Source organism: Lemur catta, chromosome 23, assembly GCF_020740605.2.
Source record: "Lemur catta isolate mLemCat1 chromosome 23, mLemCat1.pri, whole genome shotgun sequence".
Classification (NCBI taxonomy): domain Eukaryota; kingdom Metazoa; phylum Chordata; class Mammalia; order Primates; family Lemuridae; genus Lemur; species Lemur catta.
In genome coordinates, this window is record NC_059150.1 from 13,651,519 (window position 1) to 13,679,101 (window position 27,583).

A 27,583-nucleotide genomic window follows, 5' to 3' on the forward strand; every position below is an offset into this window, starting at 1 on the left:
CATGCCAGATGCTTGGAAAATAGTAATGCTTTATGACATTGCTTCATTTGGTCCTCACATTGGCATGATAGAATATCAGTATCATCATCAACATTTAAAGTTGGGGTGACTACACTTTAGAGACATTAAAATGTTTGGCCAGGTCATATACCTAAGTAAGCAGAGATATGAGATTTAAACTCAGAGAGGTTAATATCAAAGTATAGGGTATTAAGGAATTGTGCAATCATATAACTGCTCAAATACATATGTATGTGTGTATATGCATGATAGATTCATTGATAATAAAAATATAGATATGAACACCTTACATGTATATAGATATATATACTGTTTTCTATCAAATAACTACTAATAATATTAAAACATTAGAAATAACCTACATGTTCATTATAGGAGCTTGTTTTAGAAGTGTGTATTACAACTATATAATTGCATAAAATGCAGCCATTTTAAATAAGATATATCTAAGTGAGAAGGTATAGGACATGAAATGTTTATAACATTTGGAGAGGTATTTATTTTTAGAGGGCTCAAATAAAGCATAAGTATTGTAATTTTATTTTTAGAAAAATATATTTATAACTATATCTCTAGCTAAAAATGCACTAAAAATCTGGAAGAACATAAAAAGTTAAACTATATCTCTGAAAATGGAAATATGGAAAAGACTGTCTATTTCATAGAGTTCCATATTGTCTAGATTTTATAAGGAGCATATATTATACAATAATATAATATTCTATTTTAAAATGTAGGCATTTTAAAGACCATTGTGCTAGATATTTCAAGATAATTCTAATTTCAACTTCTGTTTTTTTCAGTGTATAGTATATGCTATTTTCTTTAACTATATCACCCATTTTTAGTGTGGGAAAATATGAACATCATAGATCTAGTTTATTACATGTTAATATGATTTCTCAGTTTATATCCAATGCGCTATAGTCCTACTTTAATCATGCCCTACATTAAAATGCAAACCCCCCCAAAAAAGACAGAGAAAGAAAAAAATATATAGTTTATTACATATTCATCTTACTTTTAAAGTTTATCAGAATACAGAAGTTTTAATTTTGAAGCTTCCCAAGTGTAGTGGGTTGAACAGTGGACTTCAAAAGATATGTCCACCTGGAACCTGTGACTGTGACCTTATTTTGAAAAAGGGTCTCTGCAGGTGTCATTAAGTTAAGGATCTCAAGATGAGATCATTCTGGATAAGGAGAGGCCCTAAATTCAATGACAAGTGTCCTTAGAAGAGAAGAAAGGGGGAGAAGATTCAGAGAAGACCATATGAAGACAGAGGCAAAGTTAGGAGTTAGGAAGCTGCAAGTTGAGCAATGCTGAGGATGGACAGCAGCCACAGAATGAGAGAGGCATGGAATGGAGTCTCCCTCAAACCCTCTGGAAGAACCAACATTGCTGAACCCTTGACTGCAGACTTCTAGCCTCCAAAACTGTGAGAGAATAAATTCATAATGTATTAAGCTGCCATCCAGCTGGTGCTAATTTGTTATAGCAGCCCTAGGAAATGAATACACCTAGATATTTCAAAATACTATTTGTTTGATGCATTTTTTAGGAACAATGTAATTAGATAAAATAAATAACATTCTGAAGTCAGAATCTTACCATTCAAACTCTGTCCTATTTGCACAGTACCAGAGGCAAAATCTGTAATTGACCCACTTAGAGTTCTTGCATCAAAAGCTGCATGATCCTTCTCCAAACCATTGATAAAGAAGCTCATTTTTGTCTGATGAACCTGTAAGAAATTATCATTATTTCAAATGCACAAATGCACATACATTTTTTTAATAATAATCACATTTCAGCAGGCTTTTTCAAGTTACTTTCCTACTTCTGTACTTTGCTAAGTTGGGAAGACTGAGAACAATTTATTTTAATGGTTCAATGATATCTCTGTGTGTTTACAGATCTAGATATAAACCTACATATTGTGGTTTTGTGCTGTGATGATACCTCCCAGAATATTCACAGACATACGTAATTGGTTGCTCCATGTATTTAACAGCTCTGATTGCTATATCTTCATAGGTTTTTTGAGGATATGCTGTTTTTTAAATACTAATTAAATATGTTATGGGTATATCTGGAAATAAAGCAGGAAAGAATACATCAGAGAGAAATATTCAAGAACAGATACTCCAAAAATGTATTACATGTGGCTATAATTCAATTTAAGTTACTAGTATAAAATATTTCTCATAAATATTTACTTTCTTAGGGGTTGATATACAGATGGTGAGTTTCAGATACACTTTTCCCAATATAGGGTAACAAAAATTTGCCGACCATATTCTAAGACTAATCAATCAAACAGCCTAATAACTGTCTACATTAGGAGTTAGTAAACTTTTTCCATAAATGGCCAGAGCATATTTGCATATTTTTTTCTTTGCAAGCCAAATTATTTAGGTTTGTGGGCCAAATGGTCTCTGTCACAACTGCTCAACTATTATGTTACAATGCAAAAAACAACCATAGACGATATGTGGACAAATGAGCGTGGCTGTGTTCAAATAGAACTTTACTTACAGAAACACATGACCAGCCATTTTGACCCACAGGTTGTAGTTTGACAACCTCTGGATTACACCACAGTTACGGAAATTTTGTTTGTGTGACATGAACCCTGAATAGCCAATTCAAACTTTTATGGGGAACACTTCATAGATAGTATCTGCACAAAATCTTTGATGATTGCCTGTATTTCTGAATAAACTAATCACAGGTTTTGACATCAACTTTAGTCTCTACAGATAGTCCTTCTGTTCAAGTGCTTTTAACTTAAATGTAAAAGGAATCATTGGTACTCTAATTAGTAAAGGAGCTGAAAGGGCAAACTAATGCCTCTGGAGAGGGAAAGGTTTGAGAGAGGGAAGGAAAGAGAGTGAGACATAAAGGAATGCAACTGAAAGGTTGGATGCTAAGATTTTAATAAAAATATATATTAAATTCAAAATGCTATTCTACTATGGACTTGGAGTGATAAAGATGCATCAGTGCAGGTTCACCAGTTGTAACAAACGTACCACTCTGGTGCAGGGTTTTGATAGTGGGGAAGTCTGTGGATGTGTAGGGGTAGGGCATGATGGGAAATCTCCGTACCTTCCACTCAACTTTGCTGTGAGCCTAAAACTGGTTCAAAAAAATAAATTCTATTTTTAAATGTTTCTCTGTTAAAAGAAAAACTTGCAATATTGGTGAAGATAAACATTTATTCTGAAATACATTTAAATAATTATGTGAACTATGGCCTTAAAAATCTTTTTCAAAAGCCCCCCTTTCTCAAAAAACAAAACAAAAAAGCTAGAGGTTAACATCATAATTACTTGGTGATATTGATTCTTCAAAAGTTACCTAACACAGCTTTTATCCATTCTAACCAAACTGCTTTCATTTAAACCATGTTCTTTATTAAATCCATTGACCCAGCATTGCATTTGATTTAATTTTAAAACAAAGCTTTAATAGACCTAAAATCATACAACTCCTCCTCCTCCTGGGCCTGGATATATTCCTCTTTTCTGGGTAGTAGGGCTGCATTTTTTTTTTTTTTGCATGCCATTTTTTACAGCCTGTTACTGTCATTTGGTGTTTGACTGTTATCATTATAAAAGATACAGGCTTTTCTACTTTGTTATTTGTAGCATTATCTCATGTTTTACAACATCTTTGCGCAACATGCAGGCACATGAAATATAACTAGTGAAAAGTTCTCGGTGGTATTAATGCATAAAAAAGAATGTGGTTCCATCTCTACTGTCTTTACCCAGCCAAAAGCTGATGAACAGCCAATTTTCCTTTATCACATTAGCACAGCCATGAGGGAAACACATTTGTTCTAGTCAGCTACACTAAAGATACTATTACCAATCTAACATATACATGTTTTATATCAGCAGTATTCTCAGAGCATGAGAGAGCCAACAATATATTAACACTAGCATGACAGTTTATTTAAGAAAAGAAAATTGTCTCTGTAGAGGGACAGAAGTTAGAAATGTATGGCTAAAGCTCAGTGTCACTGGTCTAATAAAGGTAATAATTCTTAGGCTTTCTTTATAGCAGGTAACACTCCTGTGACAGTTCTGTCATATCATTCAAATAAAAATGTTGTCTTTTACAAGTTTAAGTGCACCTTTATTTTCAGTCAGATAGAAAGCATGTTTTTGATTTTCTGTATTCACTGTATTATAGCTGTAGTCAAGAGTTCAGGACCTTCTTTTTTTTTTTATCAACTCATCACATATTTGCTTAGTAGAAGAATTCAGTGTCACTTGCAATGAATTCCAGAAGGATATTTTCACTTTGTTGGTACTTAAAAAATGATTAATGATGATCCCAAGCCACTCTCTTCCATTGTCCCCTCCTTTACCAACCACCTTTCTATAAATAAGATTAAATCTTCTTTGGTTTTCTGCACCATGCTTTATGGTCCAAGATTCTCTAAACTATTTTACAATTCTGATCTGGGGCCCCATCACCCTGGAACTGTGAAGACTAAGGTGGCTGTTTGCAATAGCTCATTCTGATGATCCCCTTGCCAGTTATTTAGGGGAATACATACAATGGAATTTCTGATTTGTAAAAAGAAAGCCTTCTGCTAGAGTAAACTTCCCACCTATCTCATTCCCTGGCCCTAGGAGGATTGGAGTAGCTTGTACATGTTTCTTGGTGTGCCTTTGAATGAATGAATTTGCTACTAGCAAAACCAGTAGCAGTTATAGAAAAGCTTTTAAGTCCCCTTCATAAGAGATTCAAAAACACTTTGGAAAGAAGAGATAGATGAGCAGGTCACTCCCAAATGTTCATTCTCTTGGACACTCAAATTTTATTTTAAGCACTTCCTTGATCATATTTGTGTCCCTGTGGTAGGTTGTACTCTTCACTGTGAATGCAAGAGTGTACTAGATTTTTTTGAAAAGTAGAATTCCTGACACTATCCTCCCATTCTCATGTCTGATTAGTAGAGAGCATAATTCTAAAGTCCAGAAAATCACACAATGGCTGAGCAGCTACCAAGAGCAAAATATAATCAAGTCCACTAGACTAATTTTCCACAATCACCTGTTCCACTGACATGCCAGATCTTTGCTGCTTTTCTACTCCGCTGGCCACTAACAACCAAAAGAAACTGCTGACTTGGGCTGGGAAATAAATAGGCAGAATACCCAAGCTGACTGTCTTACTGTATAAATGATTTTCCTGTTACCTATATCCTTCTCATTTAAATTGAATTCACAAAGCTTCAACCCAGTGAGTTACCATCATGGCCCTATGAGTTACACCAAGAAAAGAAAGTTATTATCTTTTCTCTCAAGGAGCTTGTATGTATGATAACAACAGAATAATTTTAAAATACTAGATAATATTTGGATCATTATAAAAGATGATGGTTGTTTTTAAGTACTAATGCTTATTAATGCGGTCAATGAACTATTGTCTTTTTCAAGGAGTTGCTTTGAGAAGTTATTAATATATCTTAATTTGTGAATATGTATAACATATTTTCGGTCCTTCTCTGTGGGACTTGTCTTCCCAGAACCAACTTACAAGCTTCCCAAGAATACCAGTTTCATTAATTTGATGGGTCTCATTTCAAAGCAAAATCATTTTGTGCATTCTAAATAATGCCTTTTTAATAAGCTTAACATGCAGTGATTTGGCAAAATACCTTAATTTCAAAATCACTGTCAAAAGATGATGGTGGACAATACAAATATGAAGAACATCATTTCGAATGTTAAGAAATTCAAACAAAAAAGAAAACCACTGTGATATGAATCAGAAGAGAAAACTTTATGGAGGAGAAAAGTCTTAGACTCCCCAAAATAGAAATTGTCCTGAAATAGAAATTTCTATTTCTAAGTGAAAGGAGGATTTGCATAAAAGATTCCACTATTCCATCTATAAGTTTAAATCATAAGAAAGGCAATGTATCCTGAAAACTCTATAAGGCTATTTTAAAATATCACGTGTATGTTGTATTCCTCCACCTAAGAACACGTGGAATCCCCACACATCCCATCTAATTGCTTATCATCCTAAACTGAAGACTATCTGAGTTTTTGCCTCACTCAACTCAACCAATTTTATTTCTAACCTTCACTAACAGCCAATCTCTAGTCTAACTGGTAAGATCTCCTCACTGTCTGATGATCACATAATATTGAATCTCATCTCTATGATTTAGTCAAGCTATTTCCTTATGGGAATTTACCTAAATGTGTAGTATTTTTCAAAACATATATCTCAAGTCCTATCATCTCTAATAATCCCTTGTCAACTACTGCAGCATTATAAAAGTGCTTAACATGTATTAAAAAATTACTATGTCAGGCATTGTCCTAAAATTTTATGGGCATTCATTCGTTTTATCTTTACGGCAACACAAGGCAGGTTTGCTATGTCTCCATTTTAAAGATAATGATACTAAAACACAGAATTGAAAACAAACAAAAATTATTCAAGGTCCTAGAAAAGGTTGGCTGGTTTGAGAGTCAGTTTTAAAAAGCTAACTTTAATTAGTTCGTTATATCCAGTTAGGATCCTGAAGTAACAGTCATTTAGTTTAATGGACACGTGGATTTAGTGTCTCTTCTCTAACTCTACCCAGTGATGCGTTCAGACCTCATGTCAACAATAAGAAGGGGAACATCCCCTGTGTGCTATAACCACTCACCATGTGCCCAGCAATGTGCTGAACATTTTGTTTCTATCATCTCACTTACTTCTCAGATTGCCCCTTTATAGTGTTATTATCTCACATTGTACCATGAGTGAGGCTTAGCTATTCTAGTATTCTGCCTCTACAGACTCTGGAAAACCTTTCATCTTTGAACAGCTTTAACTATTATATATAATTATTAAAAACGACTGAACTGAAAGGTATCTCCTTACAACGTCAATTCTTAAGTCTCAGCTCTAACTTTTGAGACCATACCAAACAAATCTAATCCCTTTTCCATGTGAGAGCTTATATAAACATTAAGAAATATGTCATTCCTCTCCTAAGTCTTCTTCAGGATAACTGTGTTTAGTTTCTGTGAAGTTCCAAGTATGACATAGTTTTTAATCTCTCTCTTCTTAAACTGGAGCTCCAGAAATACTACAGTCTCTAGATGTGGTTTGACCTGTCAAACTGGTATAGGATTTTCACTTTAATATAATTCAAAATTGCATGCTAGATTTTTGGCAATGACATGATGCAGCTGAAACCGATAAATTAAGTCGATCTATTTACTAAAATACTGCCTTTTTAAAACTTATATCACCACTAAATCATGTCTGTCCCATCCTGTACATATGCAGTTGGCTTTGTGGACCCAAGGGCAGGAGTTTATATTTATCTGTGTTATATTTCACCTTGTTAGATTCAGCCCATTCCTCTGAGCTGTCAAAATCTTTTTGGATGCTATGTCTGTCACCCAATGTATTTACCATCCCTCTAAGATTTATGTCATTTGCAAATTTGATGAGTGTGACTTACATGCTGAGAAGAAGCTCAATAAATACTAAATGATTGACTAATTGATACCCCCAAAATAAAACCACCAACACAATCTACATGATGTTACAACTCTAAGCAATAAAGAAAAGGCACCATTTTCTAACATAAAATGTGTCATACTACAATTCTTCAGATATTTTTCAGAGGAGCCTTGTTTACTGACATGGGTTTTTACATAATTATAAATAAATACTCCAGCCTATTACATATTTTCCATTAAGCTATATTTATACAAACATGTGAATAAGGACTTGAGGTAATTATCCAGGGAAGGTTGCTTTGGCAGAAATTAATTATGTGAGTTGCCCACAAATATTTGGAATGTGCACGTGTGCTGTTATTGGTTCGATTCATTGAAAAACTGCTTAAATTTTCATTCATTTTGGCTGTATGAAAGATGCTACGGGAACATTAATTCCTGCACAGATATGCTCCTCAACGGTTTTCCTTGTTTTTGTTTGTTTTGCATTTTCTACCTGCTCAGTGTTTTAACACTTGTTCCTTTGCTCTGTCATCTCCTCCCTCCCACCTCCCAAATCCCAGCCCCACACATAATCACTTTCGTTTTCTTCTGAGTAACTCAGGCAAGCCAGGCCCTTGAAGTGATGTACAGCGAAAGTCTAAGTGTATCGCATACACACCCTGGGCATGATGCTCTGGATTTGCTGTTCTCCCCTTGACATCTATTACAGCTCACCACATACTGCAACCTTCCAAGGACAAGCCTCCAATTTAATGGATCTCTAAAATTTAACATAGGAATGCAAGTAGTTTTTTTTTTTTTTTTTGGTCCTATCTTGACTAGATGTGAAACTCTCATGGCCACTTTTTCCCAAATGAATAAATTACTCTTTCCTTACTTCAAAGAAAGCTATTAATTTATACATCCATATGATGGAAAATCTGCCAATGGTCTGATTTATTGTTGCTTTCCTAAAGAACAGGGACAGATTCAGCCCATTTTCTGTAGATACTGCCTAGGATTGGGTCATGCACAATTCCACATTTAAGGATGCTTTTGGTACACGGATGATTAGAATATTCTACACCCTTAATTATCTCAATACATCATTGGCACCTTTTTCTAGTTTATCCATAGAGCACAGATGATTTCAGAATTAGCTGTAAAATACCTTAGTAAATCTTTTCTGTTTTTTATATCCCAATGATCTAGACGTTATTTTATTTATCCTAACTGCAATTTCCTCTCCTTAAAAATAAGTCAACTTCTTATTTTGTCTTCCATGTTTATAAGGAAAACTGCTCATCTATCAAGCAGAGTCTGATGGATGGTAAAGAAAAAAAGAAGAGAAAAAAAGAAAACTGCTCATCATACCCTTTACTAACAACCAATAGCTTTTTTTGAAAATGGTACTATCGTTTGAATATTGAATGAGCACATTATGATATGCTAAATGTGATGCCACACATAAGAGAGACATAAAACAGATCTTTTCTTTAAGGAATTCGCAATTTGTAACAGAAATAGGCATATACAAATGCTTTCAATGTAAGGTGGTAAATACAATAAATAAACATGAATAAAGTGCTAAGGAGCAAAGGTGAGCCACAGAGAAATCATCCTGGAAGTCTCTTCTAAATACCTCCCTATTTCTTTCCTTCCCACTATATAGGTATTACTCAAATGAGTGGTCTGTACTTCCTTCATCCAGTTTCTCTTTTCCCACTATTAGATACTAGATAAATAGACTTACACATTTACTTCTACATGATTTCTATATACAGTTGCCCCTTGAACAATGCGGGATTAGGGGTACTGACCTCCCACACAGTCAAAAATTCACATACAAGTTTTGACTCCACAAAAACTTAACTGCTAATAGCCTGTTGACCCGAAGCCTCATCAATAAGAAGAACAGTCTATAATACACATTTTATATGTCATGTACATTGTATACTGTATTCTTACAGTAAATTAAACAAGAGAAAGGAAAATACTACTAAGAAAATCATAGGAAAGGGAAAATATATTTATGATTCATTATGTGAAAGTGCATCATCGTAAAGATCTTTCTCTTCATCATCCACACATTGAGCAGGCTGAGGAGGAGGAGGAGGAGGAGGAGGAAGGGTTGGTCTCGCTCTCTCAGGTGTAGCAGAGGTAGAAGAGGTGGAGAAGGTGGAAGAGGATGCAGGCACACTTGGTATAACTTTTATTGAAAATATCTGCATATAAGTGGACCCATGCAGTGCAAACCTGTGTTGTTTAAGGGTCAACTGTATGTATATGTGTGTATATATATTTGTGTGTGTATATATATGAATAATCTATATGCACACACATATATGTATACACACGTGCATACATGAAATGATATTATACCAATAATGTCAATTTTAATCTAACACCCTAAATTCATTCTAGTCTGCTCCCTTTCCATATTTGTAACTCCCTTCTCCAAAAGGGAAAAACCTGCCTCCCGTTATCCTCAATATATATACTTAGTTCATTAATTCTCCTATATCTAACCAATGTCTAGTTGTCATGGCACACCCCCCACCAAGACACCTCTTCATTCACTCGGATTTTTACACCTGTGCCCAGCTGCTACTTCCATGAAACCATTTCTCCCACTGCTCGAGCCCTAACACCTCCATAGTTAGTTTCTAATGCTTGTAACATTCTCTCTCATCATGGTCTCCAGTGATTTCCATGATCCAAAAAGAAAATGGCAAATTCCCAGTTTTCTTCTTATTCAAACCATCAGCAGCATTTGACAGAGCTAATCATCCCCTCCTCCTTGAAACACTTTTTCATTCGGCTTCCAACACATCAAACTCTCTTAATTTCTCTTACTCCTCAGACTGCTCTTCTCAGTCTCTTTTGCTGGATCCTCTTCTTTCCTTAGATCTATAAATACTGCAATTCCCCAGGGTTCAGTCCTTGCACCTCGGTTCTTTTCTGCTTATACATGCTTCCTTGATAATATCTTATCTCATGGCTTTAAATAGCACCTTAGGTGGATTACTCCCAAATGATTATCTCCAACTCAGACTTCTAGTCTAGACACCTATATTCATCTTTCTAGTCAGAACCTCTTCTTAGAAGTCTATAGGAATTCCCAACATAAATGTTCCAAACTAGAGACCTAGTCTTATCCCCAAAAGCCTGCTTCTTCCACAGCCTTCCCTACCTTGGAACATTACAACTCTCTTCTTCCAGTTGCTCAGGCCAAAATCTTTGAAGTCTTCCTCATCTCTTCCCCTTCCCTCATGCCTCTCACTAATATCAGCAAACCCAGAGATCCTACTTTCAAAATATGTCCAGAATCCACCCACTGCACCAATTTCTTCCTACAACCCTGGTCCAAGCCACCACTACCTCTCCCCTAGATTTTGGCAGTGGCCTCCTAACTAGCCTCCCTGATTTGTTCTCTATTCTTCTTCAGCTTCAGTCTCAAGACAGAAGCCCAGGGATTCTTGCTAAAACAAAAGCAGATCATGTCACTCCTTTGCAAAAAGATCTCTAATGAATTCTTACTCCTTGATCCATAGGCTGCAGAATGGTTGCTGTGTTAGCAAGCATGAAGACAACATTCATCTCTTGGTACATCTCCATGAGAGTTCTTGGGTGACCAGGTGCATTGTCAATGAGCAGAAATATTTTGGTCTGAGCAGAAGGTCTCAACAGTGTGCTTAAAATAGTCAGTAAACTGTGCTGTCATCCAGGCTTTGCTGTTCCATTGATAGAGCACAGGCAGAGTAGATTTAGCATAATCTATAAAGGCCCTAGAATTTCCAGAATGGTTAATGAGCACTGGCTTCATTAGCCCCTAGCAATAGCATCAGCCTGTCCTTTGAAGTTTTGAAGCCAGAAACTGACTTCTCTCTAGCTAGGAAAGTCCTAGATGGCATCTTCTTCCAAAGGAAGACTATTTCATCAACATTGCAAATCTGTTCTTTAGTGTAGCCACCTTCATCAATGAGCTTAGCTAGATCTTCTGAATAATTTGCTGCAGCTTCTACATTAGCACTTGCTGCTTCATCTCGTATTTTTATGTTATAGAGACAGCTTCTTTTATTAAATATCATGAGCCAACCACTGCAAGTTTCAGACTTTTCTTCTGCAGCTTCCTGATCTTTCTCAGCCTTCATAGAATTGAAGAACTAGGGTCTTGCTCTGGATTAATCTTTGGCTAAAGGAAATGTGGCTGGTTTGATCTTCTATCCAGATCGCTAAATCTTTCTCCACGTCAGCAATAAAGCTGTTCCTTTTCTTATCACTTGTGTGTTCAATGGAGTAGCACTTTTAATTCCCTTCAAGAACTTTTCCTTTGCATTCACAACTTGGCTAACTGTTGGGTGCAAGAGGCCTAGCTTTTAATCCATCTCAGCTTTTCAACATGCCTTCCTCACTGAGCTTAATCATCTCTAGCTTTTGATTTCAAGTGAGAAATGTGCAACTTTTCCTTTCACTTGAACACTTAGAGGCCATTGTAGAGTTAGTAATTGATATAATTTCAACATCATTGTATCTCAGGGAATAGGGACTCTCAAGGAAAGAGAAAGAGACAGGAGGACAGCCTATCAGTGTGTTTTAGTCATAAAACACACAACATTTATTAAGTTTGCCATCTTATGTGGGCACAATTTGTCTCACTCCAAAACTATTACAATAGCAACATCAAAGATCACTGATTACAAATCACCATAATAGCTATAATAACAATAAAAAAGTTTGAAATATTGTGAGAATTACCAAAATGTGACATAGAGACACAAAATAAGCACATGCTGTTGGAAAAATAGCATTGATAGACTTGTTTGAAACAGGGTGGCCACAAACCTTCGATTTATAAGAACACCTTATCTGTGAAGCACAATAAAAGCAAAACACAACACAATGAGGTATGCCTATATTTAGCAATTAATAGACACTCATTTAATCTTCATCCCATGAATGAAGCTTCATCTAAACCAATTCTTGAGGAATTAATAGGATTTAGCCAAGTATGCAAATGGTAACAGGTGGGAAACAGTAAGTTGTAGGAAAAGCAAAAAGCACAAGAAGAAAAGTCTTCTATTGAAGCTGAACAATCCCTGTGCTATTAAATATTCTTCTAATAAAATTAAGATTTTAATGTGTTGAATTTCAAACCACTTTTCTCACTTTTCTCCAAATCTTTTCCAGTTTTCTTTTAAATCTCATTAAATGGTAGTGATAAAGTCATATTATGCCTGCAGGAAGACAATGAAAATGGTGGACACGTTGGATTTATGTTTACACTTCCAGGGAGTAAGACAAAGCCTTGCAGAGAGATGTGAACTCACTGCTGACCCCAAGTCAGAAAGCTCATCCATCAAGCCCTCAATACGTAGATAAACAGATAGAAAATCACTTCTTTGTACAGTCTGAAAACTAAACTTCATGCCAGTACTCAGTTGACGCCTTAAAGATCCTAAGCAGTAATTTGTGTGTAGAAATAGAGCCTGCCACATAAACAACACAGAGGTAAATGCTCACTTATGCTATGCATGAGTTGCATCTGCTAAAATCTTAGACAAAGGTGGAATATCCCTTTATCATAAGTGAATTATTAATTTTATATTCTTAAAAGAAATGCATGCTTTTCCATAAGTACCTATCTTCCAGCTATTTAGTATCCTCTTAGGTTTTTTGCAGCCCCAATACACAGCACTAAGCAAAAATTTTTAAAAATGTCTCATAAACTAAATGAAGAGCCATTTTAAGCCAAAGAGAAAATATGAATCTCTTTAACCTCCTTCAGAGAACCGTATCATGATATCTGATGCGAATTTATTTTTAAAGACATTCTAAAATTGAAAATAAAGTCTTCATTGTGACCCTTGTTTAAAGGTGATCCTTTCTGTCCTAAAGCTGATATGATAGTAATTGTCTAAGCAGTTTTTCCTCAATCAGTAACAGAGAATCACATACATTTAATTTTGTTTGCACACACAAAAAAGTGACAGTAGAAAATAGTCATTCTTTTAAGGTAAGGCGATGTTGTCCCTAAACACAAAAGTATGTATTAATGGGTCAAATGCAGCATATTCAGCAAATAATTTCCTTTCTTTTACCTCCATCACAATCACAAAAATAAAAAGATAATATGTCATCAATTTGGATAATATAAATGAATGTTTTTATCATCTAAATAACTTTAGATTGCCAACGGGGTTGCCAGATTTGAGTGGTACTCTTGAAAATAATGTTTATTTTGTCTTTTTAAAATTCATATTTATTCAATGCAATTCTTACATATTTATTCCCAAGTCATATTCTCCTAGGTAAGCAGCAGCTGTCAAAAAAAAAAAAAAAAATTCTTAAACTTTGGTAAGGCTCATGTTTAGGACAATTCTCTCCTTTTGCAAAGCCCAGATTAGCTTTCCCCCCAAACTGACATGCCTCAGAAGGGGAGGTCAAGGATAAAAATATTTGGTGGAAGAAACATTTGCCTGTTGATTTTACTCATTAAAAAAGAAAAATAATGAGCTTGTGACTGCCTTCGTATCTTTGGAAAGAACAAATCAAAAACGAAGGTGGAAAATTAAATGGTGAAATAATTAAAAAGTAAGGGTAAGAGTGACTCAAGTTATCATATCTAATATAAAAACACCAGCCTCATAGCCACTGTCTCTCACATAATACTATTCAGGATATTTCACGGGTGCTTTGTAATATCCTAATACTCGTACCATTGGACATTTGTAAATTAGTATAGCTTCCCATCCATGTAAATATAATTGAGTAGTGGTTTACCTCTACTTTCTAAAAATTTACTTTTGAATTGTAACTTAAAAGTACTCAGTTTAAATTGAGAATCACAGGACTTCTGATATTTTCCTACAAGAAGCTAGGGATGAAGAGATGTAGGATTAGCTGAGTCTTTACTGTCATTCAGATCTCAGTTTACACACTGAAACCTCAGAGAGCTCCTGAATACCCACACAAGCCTAAATAATCACTTTAAAACTTTCCATCATACTATCCTACTTTAATTCTTCAAATATTACTTTTCTCTCAGTGTATTTCTTAGTAATTTAGGTTTTTCTCCTTGCCCCACCTACTCCCCAATGTGTACACATGCACACATGGACACACAGACACACAAACACTAACACGGCTCTAATTAATTCACTGCATTAGTCCTAACACCTAGAACAAAGTCATCTTGATTAGAAGATGCATTTCTTTGGGCAACTTTAACATAATTTTTTCTACATTTTTAATAACTTTTTTCTCCATCCATTCTGTTTTCACCTTCTGAAACTTCTACTAGGTGAGCATTGGATCTGTCTATAAATGTGTTTCTATGCCCCCTAGACTAGAAAAAATAATTGTGGGGTGAGAAAATGTAGGCGACACAACTCATTTTCTTGGTCTGGGGACTCCATTACATCCTGGTTCATCTACCTTCCTTCTCATGGCCTCTGTGCTCCAAACTGAGGCCAAATGTCTCCACTGCCTGATGCCCAGGGATAGGAAAGAGCATAAGAAACTAACTCAGGCTGTCACTGCAAGTGCTGTTTGCAATTCATGTCCCTGGCAGTCACAAGCACATGTCCCCTGCCCATGGAGTCTGTCCGCTCTACGCTTGCAGTGCCCACAACTCAGTGCTCTCCTCTGCCACGTTTCTCTCCTGTGTGTATTGTGGGCTACAGTTTCCTTTGCCCATCTAATTTCATCTGCTTTCTACCTTCCTGGTTCCTAAAAAAAAATTTCATCATAATTGTATTTTTTGCCATATTTTATAGTAGTAACATTTTTGATCAGCTGCTGCTATCTAATCTGGTTAAAATTGCAAATCCCTTCCTCTAGCAAAAAACAGAAAAAACCTGATAAACAAATTGCAAGAAATGATTACAGGTACTGCCTAAGTACCTTATTCATAAAGCACTTGAGATCTTCTCAAAATTTCACTTTACCATTAGGCTTTTACACTAACAGGCATCAGTGTCTAAGTCATTTATACCATCAGACCAGCTAGATGACAGCAAGTTGTCAACAGATTTCCCAAGGATTTCTCTGAGGAACTAAAGACTTACAAGGGGGAGAAAGTGTCATTCCATCTGAATCCAACCATTACACCAATTGACCTGAGAGCTAGAAAGGTTTTATTTCTCTAAGGAAAATAAAACAATTGAAAAGCTTGAGTGTCCAATCAAACAAATTACATTTATACCCTCCCTCCAGAGAGCTATACCACTTAGGCTCTAAGCAAAGCTTAGAAGGAATATATATTTTAATGGACAAGCTTATCATAGGATACTACAAAGGAAGAGAAAACAAAATGAATAAAACTGAAATTATTGAACCAAAGACCCATATATGTATAAAACCCAAACTTACTTGAAATAACATTTTATATGGACTTGAATTCAAGCACTGTCATTTAAAACTAGGTATTTATTGACTTAAGGGGAAAACTGATAAGGAATTCCAGTTTTATTTCAGGTTTTCATTAATGATCTATAAGAAGGTGTCTGCTAATGAAATCTGCACATAGATGACACTAAATTGACAGGCACCACAAAAGTCACAGAGAAATAACATAAAAGAAAATGCAAGAGGTTCGATATTTGTAAGGAACTAGAAAAGACATTCACTCTAGTTAAATGCAAGGTCATTCGGAGCACACACTTTAAATAATATCTCTTTCCAAGAAGCTTAAAAAGTATATGAGTGCTGCTATCACTACCTCCTATTTATTGGAAAGCAACACTGTTCTCGGCACCAGAATATAGAGCCAGAATCATGAAAAAATCAAACAGACCAGAAATAGCAAATACAGAAGAAGAAAAAAGTTCTAGGGAAGGTGAAAGGAGGCCAGTGCATGCATTTTTTACTTGATAAGAAAAGTTAAGAAAATGTGTGTCATTTTAAAGGAAATTCCAGTTATCTTCTGGGCTATAAGAGTTCAGAGAAGGCTGAGTGTGAATACATATGTGGAGAGAAAAGAATAGCATTGAATTCAGTGTGAGACAAAATACAGGAGAAAAAACAGAATCACTACTTTAGCCACAGTTTTTTTTTTTTTTAAACTAGAGAAAAGAGAGCACTGAGCTATATAACCAGGAAAAGACTACAAGGTAATCACCAATCATAGAAAAGAGAATTTTTTTTTTTTTTCAGAATAAAGAAAGAGGATTTATTATAGAATTTAGCAAAGCTGTTAAGTGTCCACCCAGCATTTAGAAAGTATCTTGATTGTTTCTCGGCCTTTTTGTTAAGATCAAGTCTAGTATCTGTTCTTATCAGTAGAAAAGTCTCGAGCTTTTCACTCTACCACCTATCACTTTTCCCCAACATCATCATCTTTCACCAGAGTCACTGAACTTTTCTATTTATTTATGTATTTACTTATATGAAATGCCCAATATGCAAGAGATATTTTGCTATGTTCTGAGCATATACAAATGAACCTATTATTTGCCATCAATAAACAATCTACCTAATGTAAAATCTTATCATCAATATCTAACAAAAATCTCCCTGTGTAGCAAATGGTATACAACCAATAAGAGAAAAAGTGCTATAGGAGTAGAGAGGAGAAAAGGAGAGAGGGAGTTAGAGTGATTTTTACAGATGTAGGTATATTTGTGCTGCTCACTGAGACATGTATACAAAGAAATGGGGATGAGAAGGGAGACAAGAAAGGTGAAGGCAGAAAAAACTGAATAAAGGCAAGAAGAAAAAGCTTGGAGGAAAACCATGAAGTACATGGTTTTGGGAAACACGAAAAACATTGTGGTTAAAGCTCCAGGTACACAGAAGGGCAATAGGGCAACAGACGTGTAGTCTAACAAATTTTGAAGGCTCAAAAACATGTTGCTGAAAGGAGAATTTATTCTCTGGAATATAAGCAATGGTGATCATAGAGTTTATTTAAACAGAGGAAGGATGTATTCCCATTTGCATTGTAGCAAGAAAGTAATTTTCACTGTGAAAGTTGTTATGAAGACAGAGTGACCAAAAATACTAGGGAAAAAAATGGAAAGGGAACAATTAGAAAGGTATTACAATATGTAACATAAAAGTTAATGAAGCCTTCTCTTTCTACCTACTACTTGCAAGCCATGTTGTAAAGAAGTTTGTTCAAAACTTCAGAGTCATCTTTACTGCTCCTTCAACCTCCAAATTAGTAAAGAAATTCAGCTTTCCCATTAATTTACCTCCTAAATTGCCTTTTCTTTTAGTTTTCTCCTGCTACGTATTCAATCAATTAATATCTCTTTACAGTCGTCCCTTGGTATATGTGGTATATGGGAGGCACTGGTTCCCAGATGCCAGTGTAAATCAGAGCCAAGGCGTATTTAAAGCTCACAGTTGGCCTGGCGGAACCCATGGACACAAAGAGTTGGCCCTCCCTATGGGTGGGTTCCCCATCCTGCATATTCTCCATCAGTGTATGATTAAACAAATCTGCATGTAGGTAGACCAGCGCAGCTCAAACCCTTGTTCAAGGGTCAACTGTAGTCTTACAGGAGCTTCCAAATGAATTGTTCGGTTTCCAGCTCTGTTCCAATAGTGGATGACGTCATCATTCATTCACTCACTCACTCATTCATTCATTCAAAAAGTATTTATTGAGAATTGACCACATGCAGACATGACGCAAAGCCCTGAAGGGAACAAGAATAAATAAAATTCTTGACCTTGTGAAGGACACAAGTAAAAACATTGCATAAATCTTGATAATTTCACAGAAAGACTGAGTGCATCTCCACTCAGATTTCGAGATAAGAAAAGGCTTCCTGAAGAATTTGATGCCAGTGAGTTAAAGGAAAAGTAGGTTGTATGGATGTGAAGACAGATGCACGTGGAGACTAGATAGCTCAGTGTTCCTGGAATCAAAGGTCCAACAGGACTCCTACAGAACATGAGGCTATGCAATTGTCAGAGCTAAGTCATTAAGGGTCTTCACTCCAACTTAGAATAATACTTTAATTTTGAAAGCTCACTGACAGCATTATAAATGCTCACTGTGCTAATATAAACTTACGAATTACAGATTTTGTAATTATGAGTATAAAAATACTACAGTACTAGGAGTCATGGTTGTGAATGTGGCCTCCAAGGGAGAGTGTATGCGATGGAAAGTGCAGGGAATTCTGTTTTTCATTTTCACTCATCTGATGGGCAAAATGGTATTGTGTATTCTTGTTTCATTTTGCCTTTCTGAGCCTTCCTCTTGCATATCTTATCTTACCTAGGCCTGTGGGCCAGCCTTATGTATTGTTTTCTTCTGAGTAGTACCTGTGCGTTGTTTTTTTTTTTTAATGAAGGGATTTGCATTTTTATTGATAACTAAGATATCTTAATGTATTTAGAAATGGTTTCTTTCCGGTAATTTGAAAGGTATTAAATTCGGTTTTATTTATATTAGTTATTTTAAATTCTCTATATAAAAATAATTGAAGCCTCTATTTTTCAATTCATAAATTTTAGACATGAAACTATATATTAAGTCCCATAGGAAAGTAAGGAAGTGATCACATCTTTGCCTTTACAATTCTGTCTCTTCCCACATTCCAGTTTTTATTAGAGTAAGCAGGGATCCTTATCCCAGTATATTATAGCAAAATGATTACATGAAAATGATGTTATTTTTATTTCAAGCATTATAATGGCATTTTAAACTATTGTTTAAAAAGTTATATGGTGTTTAAGTGGATTCAATACTCATTGAGCATGCTTTTATAATACACGTCTCTGATTTCTTAATTTGAATTGAGTTTTCTATTTGGTAAGAGTATTTCCATTTCTGAAAGTGAACATGGCTGGTGATGTACCTTTTGAATCCTTGTATAGTTGAGCATATTTTTCTAATGCCTGAATCCATGAACAATGACTTGGATGACGACAAAATTCTTTTCATATACCCTTTTGTTTCTGAGCTTTTAATACACTGAATCGTGTCTCTGAAGAGAATTCTGAGACAAGCGTGAGAATTATTTTTCACTGCAGGTGACCTCTTTTTTTTTTTTTTTTTGTGAGATTCTTACACGTTTCTTTCTTTATCCTTAAAAATCCCAGGACTAGCGGCATAGATCTTGGTGTTCGTCTTTGTTTTCTTGAGAATATGGTTGTGAGCTTTTCTTAGCTGATATTCAGGTCATCTTTTGATCACCCAATGTTGGCTTTTATTATGTCTTGCAGTTTATATCTTAATTATTTGTTTTCTTTGTTCTTCCATCCCATAAGATTAGTGACCAGTATAGATTTTCCCTTTATATCCAAGATACACGAAAAGTTGTATGTGCTCCAACTTGAGGAATAGGTGTTCTCATCAGCTCACTCCAATTACCTCGTCTCTCTTTCAAAGACTTTTCTCCTTCCCCTGAGGCTCTTTGTTTTGGTCTCTTCATGGTTCCTTGCACTTTTCCACGCACACTATGCACTTTCCATCACACACACTCTCCCTTGGAAGCCACATTCGCAAGCATGACTCCTAGTACTGTAGTATTTTTATACTCATAATTATAAAATCTATAATTCGTAAATTTATATTAGCACGGAGCATTTATAATGCTGTCAGTGAGCTTTCTTTTGTTTTTGTCTTTTCCAAATTATATCCTATTATTTTCATAGAAGTATCAAATTCACACACTCTGGATCCTTCATGCCTTGTATTGTTTTATTACTTGCACAAAGCAATTAAACCATGTTCTTAAAAGTAATTCCTCTTACCATACTTCAAAGTACTTTCATGACCTGTTAGAATTTTCAAGTTGTTCTATGATACAATTCTCGGAGCCTGAGAAGCTAAATGGTAGATCTGATGTTTAAGTTCTTCACAGTAAGCTGGAATAGCATAAGCAAAGTTAGGAGTTGCTATTCTTTTTGATGACTTCTGTTCACTCTTTCTGTGCCATTTATGATTGCTGTGCAATTTATGTATCTCATTTGAACACTTTCAAAATTAAAGTATTATTATTCTAAGTCGGAGTGAAGACCCTTAAAGGTAAACTGAACATCAGAAATACTTATAAAACTGATATCAACTTGGTAAAGAAATTGGTTATAAGGAAAACAGTTAAAGACATTATCACTCGAATACCTAAATTTGGTTTTTCTAAGCCACAGAGTAATAGACCTCAGTGATGACGGTATTTTGGCAACAGAAAGAAACTATGAAATCCATTTTTAAAAGTTTAGTTTCCATTATCCGCTTTCACAGCTTAGTATGATGTAGCTGACCTGACAAAAAGTCTTTAATATAGATCAAATTTTTCTGCATAGACTATTTGATACAAATTCAACTATCCAAGACCAATATTGTCACCTTTAGATGATTTTCTTCAGATGCTGAACATTTTGTAATCATTTGACATGAAAACTTTGGGTACAGAATTTGTCTTAATATAGCACATACTTTCCAGGCGGGCCAAAGTGCTGTGCAAATTAATGAGGTAGATATTGGCAGTGTAGTGACTTCAGTAGGCAAACACAGAATCTATTAAGTACTCAATAACACCCTTTACAGATCCTCAAACGTTAAAATCTATTTTATAGCAACACTTCCAAAATGTGTCACAGGGTTTTTAATGCCCTGTGCCACCAGAGACAGAAATAAAGGACCTTATTTTAACATTTAACCTGAAAGGACATCTCCATCTGCCCTCCCTCCCTCTCCCCTCCCCCCTTTATTACACTGTCTGAATTAGCTATGAGGCAAAATTCTGGTGTGAGAATTCTACTCAAATATCCAGTTGAATAGCGGCAGGCTCTCCTGACCCTCTAACCTTCTCTTTTGTCCAAACCTCCTGAGAATCAAGCATGTGTCACACAATAACTATTCCCCTTGAATAGCATTATTGGAGAAGAGGAAAAAGTCCTTGTCCAGGACTTGACTACATTCTGCCATGAGCCAGTTACCTGGCTATTTAAAGGGAAAAGCAACAGACTTTCACAAATTTAACTCAGTGAGTTTAATTATAACCATTATTTTCTCCAAAAAAAATCTAATTTTCATGTACAGCAAGGGTGTCCAAAATGTGTCTCCAAATTGAGAAGGCAATGGAACAAGTACATGGCAAGGGATAATACTTTTTCTATAAATTGAATGGGGTTTTAATGTTCTCCCTTCTTAGGTGCTCACTTTAAAGCAATACTTAAGGATCTTCGATAGAAGGATTTTTTTTTTTTTTTTTTTGCTGGAAACCCACTAATTGTGTGTGTTCTGGTGATGCTGCTTTTGGGGGTTTGCTGCTAGCAAACAAATAACTTTGTTGTTTTTGTTGTTTGGTAGGTTTTTTTTTTTAAAGAAAAATTTCCACTTTTTTTATGTTAATATTATGACTTAGAATGGAAATTGCAAACAAAGGAATTCCAATGATTTAAGAATCAGAAGATGAATTTTATTGTGAACATAGAGAACAAGGAAACATATCACTTTTAACATAAAAGCTTCCTACACATGTCATGAGGTATTTGCACAGGGGTCCTTGTTCTCCGTCAGACCAAAATGCAAATGCAATGTTAACAGAGAAAAAAATCAAAGAATGACATCAGAGGACAAGCGAGAACTACGATTTATCTGCATAACACGCGACAGTCCAATAGCAACTTCTAAGCTGCTGACACCACTTGCTGAAGCTCCTGCCAAGGAAGCTCCTGCTGCTTTTTCTGCGAGGAATTCCTGCCTTTTGTGACTTGTTCGCTAGGTCTTTCCTGGGCTCCCAATAAGTATTCTTCAAACAGTTAAAGGGATATGGAAACGACTACATTTAAAGGCAAATCAATTTTAACTTTACATGACAAATTGTCACAAAACTATATACATTGGCAGTGTAGGAATCAAAATTTTAAAAGCTGTGGCAGAAGCAGAATAAAACAATTAAAAGGTACTAAAACCCATTTCTTGAACATCTAGTTTAAGTAAAAAGAAGAAAAGGTTCTGGGATGAAATTGACTAGCTTATAATTATACGATTCAAAATACAAATCTATAAATGCTAAGCCTTCCCACTCTACCAATTCCCACATATTTAACAATAATGTTGGGACCAAAAAAAAATTTTTTTAAAGGGATGAAATAAACCCTATAAATACTGTCTAAGCAGTAAATACTACCACTTATTTATCATCTTGTGTTTTGAAACTCAGCTGTTATGTGCAATGCAGAGAAATGACAAATCATTTTTTAAAGGAAGCAAGGAATTTGTCCTTCTGTGATAAAAGTGTTGGTCCAGTTTGGCCAAACATACTTCTATCAATAGAATGTAATTGCCCACATTTAACCACTTATATAGCATTTCTTCAAGAGATAAATTTACTAAACAGGATTTTTCTAATTATAATTAAAACAATTTTTAATTTTTAATCTTGAATTTTATATTTAAGTAGGAGCAAACTCTTAACCTGATACTAACTTTTAATCCTGCTCTTTCCCCTCCACTTATATATCTTCCACTAATTTCTAAAAGAGATTTACATGCTAAGAAGATTTACAGCTAATTGAACAGAAAGTAAATATATACCTTAAATAATTAGCCTATTTTCCTCAGTACAAATACCAATCACATCCTAATGAGGAAAGTATGCTATTTCTAAGTGCACTACAGTCTTACCTCAAACACATTTTTATTTACAGAGAACAGATTTTCTATACATCTTTGCTTCAGAACCATTGGAAATAATTTAGTTTTTATTTTAAAATATAGCCAAGCATTTCTACTAATGCTCAGGTATCAGGTGGACAAAATAATAGTGACTTACATTTACATCTTGCTTCTGAACTGTCAGTACATTTACTAGCTGTCAGTAAAGGAGAAAAATAAAAAAAAAATTGACTGTCAGTTTTAAAAGAGAGTAAGAAAAAGTATGCCAGCAAATGTAGGGAAAATAATTTTGAAAAATATTTTACCTACTTCAGCATGAGTTTTTCTCCTGTGTGAAATGTATAACTACATAATTTGAATTGTTTGATGTCTTAAAATCGTAGATTCTAGAAAAGATGGAAATGCATGAGTAAAACGTGTTTGCTTTAAAATCACGATTTCCAGGCTAGGTTTAGGCTGATGCAAACACAACTGCCATTCACCTAGTCAAATAGAGGGATTCCAAAGCTTCACAGTGTTATTTGTATAGAGCAGGAGACTTAGGCTCAGATTATTAGATCTATATGTCCCTTAAATTTCCCAGCCAGCATCTTAATGAATTGAACATAACTGAAAAGTTGAACATACCCTAATACTGAACAAGTCTGTACCATAATTGCACCTATTCCTGAATATAAAATCCCAAATCATAATTATTTTCCCGATCTGTTTCAAAATGGCACCAATTTTTTAAATTGTACAATGTGTTAGGATATGTACGTTCTATAGTTCAATTAAAACATTTTGGAATATATTTAAATTATACTCAAAAGACTAAATATTCTCGAAATGCATACTTTTAAACCTAAACTTTGAAGAGAATTGATGGATCTGAACAACTAAGATAAAGGAATAATGATAAGGCAAATAAATAGGGACATATTTTCTCAGTGTTCATAATCACATGGCAAATTTTGAAGCTTTTAAATTTATAGAGTTGTAAGAATTCTCCTACCACTTGGGCATTTTCCTGCATTACAGTGTTGCAATTGCTCATCGAGGAGACCCTTTAAAATTAGTATTACTCATCAGATTTAATGAAATTAAAACTGGAGGAATGCAAGTTATTTTTATTAAAATAATGAAATTGAATCATTACAGCATTCTGTCCAGAGATAACAAGTGGACTGAGGAGAACATCAGCTGTGAATACATTTAAATATAGATTTACACATGCAGTATTAGGGAAGGTAAAAACAGGATATGAAATAAACATTAGGCATCAACTCTAAGCTCACTGTCAAGAAACGCCCAAGCTTCTAACCACAGAGTTCAGCTGAAGGTAACTATCTGTCAAATGTAATCTGTGCAAGTGAATATGCTTAAGCTGGTGCTATGAATCAACCAAAATTGCTTTGGTCTTATTGACATTCAATTGCAAGAAGTTGCAGCTCATCCAGTCCAATAGACAGTCTGACAACACCAAGAGTGTTTCCAGTGACAGAAAGCTTTAAATATAGATACAACTATCATCAAAATACACATGGACCTAAACTTTATGATCCTTCATAGCATCTTTTGAAATTGGTCAGTCAGTCATCAACTGGTCATAGACGCCCCAAGATCTCATCACATTGCTCTAACGTCTGCCAGCTTGCTCAGTTAACAAACCATTATTAATCTTTAAAAAAATAATGAATATAGATTTGATTGACAGGCAAAGTCCTCCTGGATTAGTATAAGAGTTTCTGTTGCATTGTGCTTAACCCCACTTCTTCACTTTGCAGATCTGCCTTTAATTTCTTCTTCCATTTGAGATTTGCCCCTAGTACATCTTAATAAATAATAACCAGGCAGCCATGAAAAAATCCAGAGGGTCAATTGTAAGCAATGCCTTGCAGATATTTTTTGACATGTATCGAGTTTGCATAAGCACTGCATTTTACCAACAAGAGAACTAAGGTGAGCGAGGTTAAGTGACGTGCTTAGAGTTGTTTACCCTTGGGCATTATGACCTCTAAGTAGATTCTGCCGGTGCCCATACGCTTTTTGTTCCAGGTCTTAATTCTATATTGAACAAACTTTCTATCCATCCCTCTTTTGTCTCTGTATATTTGCAACCAAGAAAACTGTGTTGAGCTCCAAACTGCTTGTGATGGTCTGCTTGCCTCTGTTACATAGTTTCATCACTTCATGCCTCAGTAGTTTCATCTGTACTTTCTTCACAGGGTAGTTCATGAAATGATACGTGTAAAACCCTTGCCTCAGGGTTGTCTAAGAAACTAATAGACATAGATGGGTAGGGGGATATTTCAATTTTTAACACATTATATAAGTATTGTCCTGTCCTTCTAAGAGCTTATAGTCCAAGACAAATTGTACTATTTAAGGACAAATCTTACAGGATGTAAGGGCAAATACAAAACATTCTACATTATTTTAAAAAAGCAATCAGACCAGAGTGCAGCAGTTTCCTGAACTCTTAATACTAGTCCCTTCTTCAGCAACATCCTCAGGGACTCCCTGTTACTTTCCTCATACCTTGATCCATGAAGCTACATGAAAATAAACTGTGATACAATGTTTAAAAAAAGGTGAGTAGACAAAATTATATATGGACTAAGATGTGCTATGGTTAGAGCTAAATAAAATATGAATATTAAAAAATTGCAAGGACTTGAGAGAAAATTACTGGAAGGAATTAGTTTAGTTTGCCTTTTCTTGTATTCTTGTTTTCTAAATATTTGAAAATGGTTCCAAAACTTTCATGATTTTTCTTAAAATCTCATTTTATTCAAAAATTACTTTTCCAAAATGTATGCCTGATATTACACTGATATTTCTTTCTTTTCTCTTGCGTAGCTTAAGGACAGACACCATGGCCTTACTATCTTCAGTATCCTCAAAATCTCTTAAAATTGTTTTGTACAAAGTAGATACCTGTTGCGTCTTACGTTAATGAAAGTAAAATTCTTTAAGCAAAAAGATTTGACTTGTTTACTAAGAAATGACCATGAAGGTTCCTTTCCACTTTTGACATGTGTTAACAGAAGGAACGTTGGCTAATCCTGGCTTTCACACATGATATTTCACTGAGTATACTGTGCACTTATGCAAATCTGCTACTATTGTGCCACTAAAGAATAATGAACAAAAATGACTTTCTTCCATATGGTGAAAAATAAAGTTCTTTAACAAACTTATTTACATAGTTTTAAAATTTATTATTTTCCAGCAAATATTTAAATCAAAAATTTAATCAAAGAATCTCCAAAAAATGCTAAAAAAAAAATATGCAAAACAAAGGTAAGAATCAAATAAGGTAACATAAGTAATTTGCACTCTAGGAGCTTACAGTCAGAACACACTGAATAAAATAATATCTTAAGGTTTTAGTTGTTCCAGGTGTTTTAGATCACTAGTTATTTCCCATATGGCTTTGTATTACTTATGAATTTAAAAAATCTTTCAGCTCTTGATTTTTTTATTTTCCAATATAGAAAATGATAATGATTAAAATTACTAATGGATCAAAAATAATGTTGGTAAAACACTGAAAATTATTCAGGTCTGCTGATGCTTTACTCCACTTTAGCCCACTTCAACCTCCTCTCTCTCTGCCAATCACAAATAAAAACTCTGGACAAAATACAAAAGCACTACCTGAGGATGCTTAAAAGCGAATCAAAGTGAACAGATTGTAGAGGGAGCCAAACCAGGAGAACTGAAAACTTCTGATCTATAAAAGATAGTGTTAATAGAATGTGAAGTCAAGCCACAAACTGGGAGACTATTTGTGAAACAGCTATCTTACCTAGGACTTGTATGCAGAATACATAAAGAGCCATTGAAATTCCATGATAAGAGAACAACCAACAGGATTTTTTGAAATGGGAAGATTTGAACAAACACTTCACTGAAGAAGATACATACCTGGAAGGAAAATTAGCACCTGAGAAGATCCCCAATCATCAGGAAAATGCAAATTAAAATTGCAATGAGATATCACTAAACACCCGTCAGAAGAATGGCTAAATAAATAAATTGACCATACCAAGTGTTGGCAAGGATACAAAGCAACTGTGATCTCACATTTTGCTAGTGGGAATGAAAAATGGTACAGCCACTTCAGAACACAGTTTGCCAACTTGTGATAAAATTTAAACATACACCTACTATGTGACCCAGCAATCCTACCCCTAAATATTAATATTTTTCGGAAAACAGCTCAGAGATTAATGGGGGGGCAGTAGGAAGATTGGAATAACTATATCAAGGTAGCATAAGGAGACATTTGAAGGTTATACACTCTTCTATATATTGTTTGGATGGTGGTTACATAACAGTGTATAGTCATCAAAACTAATAGAACTGTACACAAAAAAAGTACATTTTGCTTTATGTATATTATTTTTTAATGAATAAAAAGTTTTAAAGGATAAAAGCATCATAAAATTATGTGATTATAATTTTATTTGTGGTTTCAAAATCTTCACAGGCATGAAAAATAAAAAGACTT

General features: G+C 34.9%; 1 protein-coding gene across 2 annotated transcripts in view; it reads right to left on the reverse strand.

Moving 5' to 3' along the window:
• The window catches only part of USH2A (usherin), a 605,447-nt gene that overhangs the window by 556,197 nt on the left and 21,667 nt on the right, over positions 1 to 27,583 (reverse strand). For both annotated transcript variants that reach the window (XM_045536030.1, XM_045536031.1), the window contains one exon: positions 1,633 to 1,765. In XM_045536030.1, the coding sequence (XP_045391986.1) occupies positions 1,633 to 1,765 (133 nt within the window). The remainder of the gene's footprint in view (positions 1 to 1,632; positions 1,766 to 27,583) is intronic.